Source organism: Dendrobates tinctorius, unplaced genomic scaffold (genome assembly GCF_039654945.1).
Source record: "Dendrobates tinctorius isolate UK_male_01 unplaced genomic scaffold, ASM3965494v1 ptg000073l, whole genome shotgun sequence".
In the NCBI taxonomy this organism is placed as follows: Eukaryota; Metazoa; Chordata; class Amphibia; order Anura; family Dendrobatidae; genus Dendrobates; species Dendrobates tinctorius.
In genome coordinates, this window is record NW_027361741.1 from 35,226,850 (window position 1) to 35,234,948 (window position 8,099).

General features: G+C 44.8%; 1 protein-coding gene across 1 annotated transcript; it reads left to right on the top strand.

Annotated features, from left to right (window-relative positions):
• Positions 1-1,006: 1,006 nt before the first annotated feature.
• On the top strand, positions 1,007-8,099 carry COX6A1 (cytochrome c oxidase subunit 6A1). The gene is made up of 3 exons (XM_073582747.1): positions 1,007-1,169; positions 1,286-1,425; positions 7,850-8,099. Exons 1-3 carry the CDS (start codon positions 1,070-1,072, stop codon positions 7,946-7,948), a joined length of 339 nt encoding a protein of 112 aa, XP_073438848.1. The 5' UTR covers positions 1,007-1,069; the 3' UTR covers positions 7,949-8,099.

Below are 8,099 nucleotides of genomic sequence, written 5' to 3' on the forward strand. Positions count from 1 at the left end.
TTTTTGAAAGAGCTGTACAATATCCTTGTAGTGTGACATCACTGCTTCCTCTCGTGCTATATTATTACTCTTCCGTGACATTATTGTGTGCATTAGTCTGGAGCTATGACATCACTTTGTATTTAGTGTGTTCATTATCGCTTTTATGTTGTATTACCTCCGTACTGTGACACCAGTGTGTACATTTCTTCCCAGTACATGTTTAAATATAAGGAGCCATAGTTACCGTACTAAGTATCCCTATGCAAGCAGCTCAGCCATTGGGGCAGTCAGGTGATCAGATTTGGTCTGAATGCATAGACCTAGTCTAGATCAGGGGTAATCTTGGCCCTCGCTTCCCCTTTTGACTCCTTCCCAGCTTGTGACTTGTATTAACTTGTTCAAATAATTGAATGGCTTATTCCCAATATCACAAGCTATTCCCCAGCCTCTCCCATGGGGTCCGAGTATGGGCAGGGGATAACTTGTAAATTAGGGAATAAAGCTTTAAGGCATTTTTTTATTTCAGGGCTGGAGTGTAGCCATGAACGCACGTTCCCTGCCCCAAGTATTATACTCCGCAGCCGCCGTCTTCTGCTCTTCCCGCGCCGCCATCTTGTGCCCGCAGCTTCGGACTGACTGGTCACATCCTGTAGATAGAACACGACCGGCGCGGACGGCTGCTGGTGAGTATAAGGCCGGGAACTTACATTAGTGACACCACTCTAAAAAAAGAATCTCCTACAGTAGTGCATTAGCGCAGATTTGCATTTATGGCTACAAATTCTCCTATTTTCTATTGATTTTGACCCCATGACAATAGTGAAAGCAATAAGAATCCTTCATGACAGGGACGTGACATTGGGAGTCCTCACACCACAGCAGACATTTCCTCCTCCGCATTGTCCTCCACATTCCCATTTCCTACCCACCCAGCTCCTGCACGTGACGCATGCGCACTCACAGATGACATTTGCGCTCGCCTGCGGGCAAGAATTTGAACGCATGCGCATCACGCCGGTTCCCTCCCCTTCCGGTGCCTTGGAGAGCAGGCTTCTCACGTCCGCATCCGCTCTCAGTGAGGGACATCATGGCGGCGCTGGGCAGACTCTCTGGCGTACTTGGTCGTTCGGTGGCTAACCGCGGGCGCTTGTTTTCTGCGGCAGCGCATGCTGAGCATGGGGATGCAGGTATAGGGCGACAGCAGTGCGGCAGGGGTGGCCGGTACTGTGGGTCACCTTCAGCAGGCCGCTGTCAGTGAAGGTCACCCCGCGGCAGCGGCTCATCTCTACTTCTCTCCCCGCAGCTCGCACATGGAAGATCCTGACCTATGTGGTGGCGCTGCCTGGTGTGGCTGTGTGCATGCTGAACGCGTACCTGAAGGCGCAGCACCATGAGCCCCGGCCGGAGTTCGTAGCCTATGAGCACCTGCGGATCCGGACCAAGGTAGTGTCTCATCCTGGGGGAGGGGGGTCAGTGATGGCACTGTGACTGGTCACCGGTCTGCAGCGTCCCCCCCCCCATGGAGGTGATCGGGGCAGATGTGTGATTACATGTACACTGATCTGCAGCACCATCTCCCCACCATGGAGGTGATCGGGGCAGATGTGTGATTACATGTACACTGATCTGCAGCGTCCGCCCCCATGGAGGTGATCGGGGCAGATGTGTGATTACATGTACACTGATCTGCAGCGTCCCCCATGGAGGTGATCGGGGCAGATGTGTGATTACATGTACACTGATCTGCAACACCATCTCCCCACCATGGAGGTGATCGGGGCAGATGTGTGAGTACATGTACACTGATCTGCAGCGTCCCCCATGGAGGTGATCGGGGCAGATGTGTGATTACATGTACACTGATCTGCAGCGTCCCCCATGGAGGTGATCGGGGCAGATGTGTGATTACATGTACACTGATCTGCAGCGTCCCCCATGGAGGTGATCGGGGCAGATGTGTGATTACATGTACACTGATCTGCAGCGTCCCCCATGGAGGTGATCGGGGCAGATGTGTGAGTACATGTACACTGATCTGCAGCACCATCTCCCCACCATGGAGGTGATCGGGGCAGATGTGTGAGTACATGTACACTGATCTGCAGCGTCCCCCATGGAGGTGATCGGGGCAGATGTGTGATTACATGTACACTGATCTGCAGCGTCCCCCATGGAGGTGATCGGGGCAGATGTGTGAGTACATGTACACTGATCTGCAGCACCATCTCCCCACCATGGAGGTGATCCGGGCAGATGTGTGATTACATGTACACTGATCTGCAGCTTCCCCCCCCCCCCATGGAGGTGATTGGGACATTTGTGTGATTACATGTACACTGATCTGCAGCACCATCTCCCCACCATGGAGGTGATCGGGGCAGATGTGTGAGTACATGTACACTGATCTGCAGCGTCCCCCATGGAGGTGATCCGGGCAGATGTGTGATTACATGTACGCTAGACGCCAACCTGCAGTGTAAGTGATTACATGTATACATTGTCTGCCAATCCTTATTCTATTCCTGTCTGTGGCATTAAAGTTTGACAGATGAGACCTAGGAAAATCTGATCTGTGACTTTATTTTTTTTATTGTTGTTGGCGCTTCCTGTAAAGTCACTTCTGCGCGGTCTCCTCCAGTGGAAGTCCAGACCACAGTGGAGCTGAGATCATTTAGCCGTTAACCAGAGATTTATTGGTTAAGGTTGTCTACAATGACCTTCAGTGACGGGCTGCTCGGAAAACACCATGTAAAATCTCTAGTGAACCTCAGATTCCCAACCTGCTACATGAATGTCGTTGGGAACAATTTTTTTTCTATTTAGTATATTGGATCGCTAGAAAGTAAAATCTTTTACTAGAATTGGCTCCTACAGATTAGTTTGAGTCCTGTAAAAGCCGGTCTAGCAACATGCAGCTGAATACTCCTGCTTTATATTCCAAACTTTAAAGGGGTTGTCCAGATTTCACTTCCATTATTCCATAGGCCCTGAGACGTGTAAAATAACGAATGCACCTGATACTCGCACTTCCCGATCCAGAGCTGTCTGTCTGCCACTGCCCTAGTCATTGATCAGCCGCAGCGGTGATATCACTTCTCCATTGAAGGCAAACATTGGGCTCAGAGGCTCTGCATATCTAGACAGCACAAGCTGCTGAACCAAGTGATTGGCTGCAGTGGTGACATTATAAACAAAAATAGACCAGAGCAGTGGCAGAGAGTAGACCTTGTTGGACCTGAGGAGGGTGAGTGAGAGCTCAGTTACGTTATCAACCTGCCAGCCTGTAAATTTAAAAGAAAAAAAAAACGCGTAAAGCAAGACAGCCTTATTCAGCATTAGTCACCATTAACACATTGGAGGGGCATTGTGCTGCTACTGCTTTTCAATATGTTTAACACCTTACTGCCATTGGACACAATAGTACGTCCAATGGCAGTACCCCCGCTTTGATCAGGGATCCAGCAGTGAGCCCGCATCAAAGCGGGACATGTCAGCTGTTTTGAACAGCTGACATGTGCCCGCAATAGGCACAGGTGGAATCGTGATCCACCCGCACCTGTTAACTAGTTGAATCCCGCTGTCAAACGCTGACAGCGGGATTTAACCAGCGCTTCCGGCCACCGGACTGGAAATACGCTCATCGCCGACCCCCGTCACGTGATCGGGGGTCAGTGATGTGTTGCTGTAACAACCTGAGGTCTCCTAGAGACCACTGGTTGTTGAGGCATTGCTATGAGCGCCACCCAGTGGTCGGCGCTCATAGCAGTGCTGTAATTCTATTACATATAGGAGATCTTCTCATCACCTATATGTAGCAGAGCCAATCGAGATGTGGATGCTTCTAGCCTCCCATGGAGGCTATTGAAGCATGCCAAAATTTAAAAAAAAGTTTTAAAAAATATGAAAAAAAAATAAATATAAAAGTATGAATCACCCCCCTTTTGCCCCATTAAAAAAAAAAAACAATAAAAAAAAAAAAAAATCACACCTACACATATTGGGTATTGTTGCGTTCAGAATCGCCCGATCTATCAATAAAAAAAAGATTAACCTGATCACTAAACGACATAGCGGGGGGAAAAAAAGAAACACCAGAATTATGTTTTTTTTGGTCGCCCCGACATTGCATTAAAATGCAATAACGGGCGATCAAAAGAACGTATCTGCACATAAATGGTATCAAACATCAGCTCTGCACGCAAACCTCACCCAACCCCTTATCATGATAAATGGAGACATATGGGAAAATGGCGCAAATTATTATTTTTTTTTAGCGAACTTTGGAATTTTTTTTTCACAATATGATAAAAACAGAACCTAGACATGTTTGGTATCTGTGAACTCGTAATGACCTGGAGAATCATAATTGCAGGTCTGTTTTAGTATTTAGTGAACCTAGCAAAAAAGCCAAACAAAAAACAAGGGTGGGATTGCACTTATTTTTGCAGTTTCACTGCACTTGGAATTTTTTTTCCCATTTTCGCGTACACGACATGGTAAGACCAATGATGCCTTTCAAAAGTGCAACTTGTCCCCCTCACATGGCCATATTGACAGAAACATAAAAAAGTTATGGCTCTGGGAAGAAGGGGAGCGAAAAACGAAAACGCAAAACCGAAAAAAGCTCTGGTCATTAAGTGGTTAAAATTGATAACTGGATATTACCTTTTCCTTTGTAAAAGGGATGTCCGCAGTGATTGCATATGGTCAGAATGAATGATTAGTAACACCTAATTTTCAATTTATTCGTACTTTTCTAGCAAGAATAACCAGAACAGCACTTCTTAGTTTTATTATGCTTCGCTTACATAGCGCCATCATATTCCACAGCGCTTTACAGACACCATCACTGTCCCCATTAGGGCTCATAATCTAAATTCCCTATCAGTATGTCTGGAGTATGGAGTATCTGCAATCTCCTTGCAGATGTCCTTGGTGGGATTTGAACCCAGGACCCCAGTGCTGAAAGGCTGCTGTGCTAATAACTGAGCCACCGTGCTGCGGTTACTTGTAAACGGGTCCATTGTATTATGGGGAATAAATGTACTCAGAAAGCCAGAAATGACAGGAGAAATGAAAGATTCTTTTTTTTTTTTTTAAGTAACTTGAAAAGATCAGAGGATGATCTCGGTTCCTCTAAGTTCAGTTGTGATGTTATAGTCATACATTGGTGCAGGGCTGCAGAGTGGGTTGTATGATGGATTCAAAGTAAAAATCGGCATGTAAACCCATCTGGTGTAAAAGGGGGTGTCCACTACTTGGACATCCCCCTTCTTAACCCCTATGTTTACCCCTTGTAAAATAATACTTATACTCGTAGTGAACAACCCCTTAAAATGGAAGCCATCGTCAGAAAATGTTTTTACATATGTTTTTACATATGCATCTATTATATGCATCTATCATATGCATCTATTATAACACATTTTTTTTGCCAATTTTTTTTAACATTGCAATTGTCAAAGCGACCACTAGTTTTGTTTTTTTTGGTGCATACTTCCTATTTTTCAGAAAGTTTACAGCGGGCTCCACATCAAGTAGAGGCAGGATTACAGCGCCGGGGTAACAACTCCATAAACAGCTGACAACACAGGATTTAGCAATCGCAATAGTTGATGTCACAGTTCCCTGCTCCTCCTCCCTTCTAATGCCACCCACGTCTGTCATCTGATGTCTTCTATGATGGCCAGTCTGTTGTTAGGTATCGTAGACAGTGCCTTTACTATACACAGCAATGCTGCGTCAGTATGGCTGTACATAATGCAATCAATGAAACACTAGCAGGCTCAGGTCCCCTAAGAAGACTAACAGTGTTTGTTTTTTTTAACTTTTTCCTTTACTTTTAAAACATAATAAAAAATATAATCATTTGCGTCACCTCCCTTGTCCCCAATTAGTAATACAGAAATGAAGGAAAAATGCAAACATTTAGTATCGGTGTCCAGAAAATTCAGATCTATCTAAATAGAGAATTAAAGGGAACTTGTTCCCAGTGTTTGTACTGTGTGAACCAGTGCCATCACATTTCTGAGTGCCTGGACTTCATTACACAATTGTGTCCATCATCCCCTAAGGCTGTGTGCACACGCTGCGGATTTTGCTGCGGACCCAAAGCAGTTTTTGCTGCGGTGTACAGTACCATGATTCCCTATGGGAATCAAAAACCGCAATGCAGACGGTGCGGAATTTTCCGCGCGGATTATCTGCGGTCTTCAATCCGCAGAAAGAATTGACATGTCAATTCTTTCTGCGGATTCTCCTGCGGTTTGCCATCTCCTCCATTTGAGGAGATGAAAAACCGCAGGGCAAAACCGCAGAGCAATCCGCAGGTAAAACCGCAGGTCTTTTGACCTGCGGTTTCACATGCGGATTTTACAAAATCCGTGCGGATGAATCCGCACCTAATCCGCAGCGTGTGCACACAGCCTAACTCCCCCTGTATACCACCAAAAATACCTTTTTATTTTCACCGCGTTGTATGTAAATGCTTTTAGTTATATCCTCCTTACCTCGGGCTTTGATTGATGTGGATGACGAGTCCAGTGTCCTCTACATAGCAGATCTTGTGCCTATGCATTAGCATTGTCGGCTCATGCAGGCGCACTTTGCTCTGCCCTGCTGCTGGCAGACCGCAAATAACTGTGCATCAGCCCAGAAGATGTCATTCTGGTGAATAAGTTCCTGTAAAAAAAAAAAAAAAGCTAGAAAGATGATTTTCGGGTGCATGCGCAGTTAAATTTTGTGCTCTGCCCCCAGTAGGACAGAGCAACATGTGCCTGTGCAAGCTCACAATGCTAATGCCTATGCCCGAGAGCTTTCGGCTATGTGGATGATGCTAGATGCATCATCCACATCAATCAGTGCCCAGATGACTGCTTTTGGGAGCAAGGAAGGCAGCACAGATGCCTAGTAAATGACGCCCATCTGACCGAACCAAAACCGTTTACACACAGCACGGGGAAAATAAAAAGGTATTTTTGCTGGTATACAAGGGAATGATGGACACATTTGTGTGGCGCAGTACAGGCGCTCAGAAACGTGGTAGTGTTCACACTAAAAAAAAAAAAGTTTCCTTTAATCAGATCTGTGAAAACTATAAAAGGGGGAAAAAAACGAAATACCAGAATTGCAGATTTTCATGTTTCCACAACTCCACAAAAAATGTAAAATATTTCACTTTATCCACTATAGATTTATCTAATGATTTGCTTGGTTTAATAGTTTAATATCAGGAGAAGTCTTGACGCTTTTTTTTATTTTTTTTTTTATTATTATTATTATTTGGAAAATACAAACCCTACACTTGCAGACTGAACAAATTTGAATTCGAGAGCCTAGGAGGCACGTGTAAATTTTTTTTGGAAATGCTTTTCAAAAGTTTGCATTTATCTGTGTGGGTAAAATATTAACAAAAATATTCTTGTAACATATCTGTTGAAAGCCTCTACAGTTCTGAGTTCAATGATGTTTTTTCCATTTCTCTATCTTGGTTCTGCCCTGAGTTATGAGGAGAAACGTAAACAGCATGCAACTCAGAAATTCATATTTAAAAAAAATAAAATTAAAGATTAATATTTTTCTTCACATTTTGCATTCTCACACACTTTCCAGAGAGCACAATTACAAGATAACTAAAAATAAATAGAGGAAACCTGTGTCTGAACTCTGGAGTGCCTGACCCAGGGCTAATAGGTCTGAGAATTTCCCTTAAAACGAGGTTTTTGAGTTAGCAGTTTTTAGCTGGCATTACATGGGGGTATACGGAGTATAGAGTTGGGTATATGTAATACAGTAATATACCATTTATGGTAATGGTGTAGTAAAGCTCTTTATCTTGCATTTACTGGAGTATGTGTTGTTTTTACAGAAATTCCCTTGGGGAGACGGAGTGAAGAGCCTTTTCCACAATTCCCACACAAATGCTCTTCCCACCGGCTATGAAGAGTCTGAGCACTCCGAGCATTAGCCCTTGGACTCCTTGTTATCTGGACCAGTGTGGTGTATGGGCCCATAGAATGAGCTGGGATCACGCTATTGTATTTAATGCTGTACATGCCCACTAACCTTCTACTGCTGCGGTAGAAGTTGTCTAAATAAAGTGTCTGGTTGGACCTCTA

Excerpts from the sequence above, each read along its gene's own strand:
- COX6A1 (XM_073582747.1), top strand. The coding sequence starts at position 1,070 with ATGGCGGCGCTGGGCAGACTCTCTGGCGTACTTGGTCGTTCGGTGGCT. Across the intron at positions 1,170-1,285 it reads TGCTGAGCATGGGGATGCAG|CTCGCACATGGAAGATCCTG; the intron begins GTATAGGGCGAC and ends CTCTCCCCGCAG. Across the intron at positions 1,426-7,849 it reads ACCTGCGGATCCGGACCAAG|AAATTCCCTTGGGGAGACGG; the intron begins GTAGTGTCTCAT and ends TTGTTTTTACAG.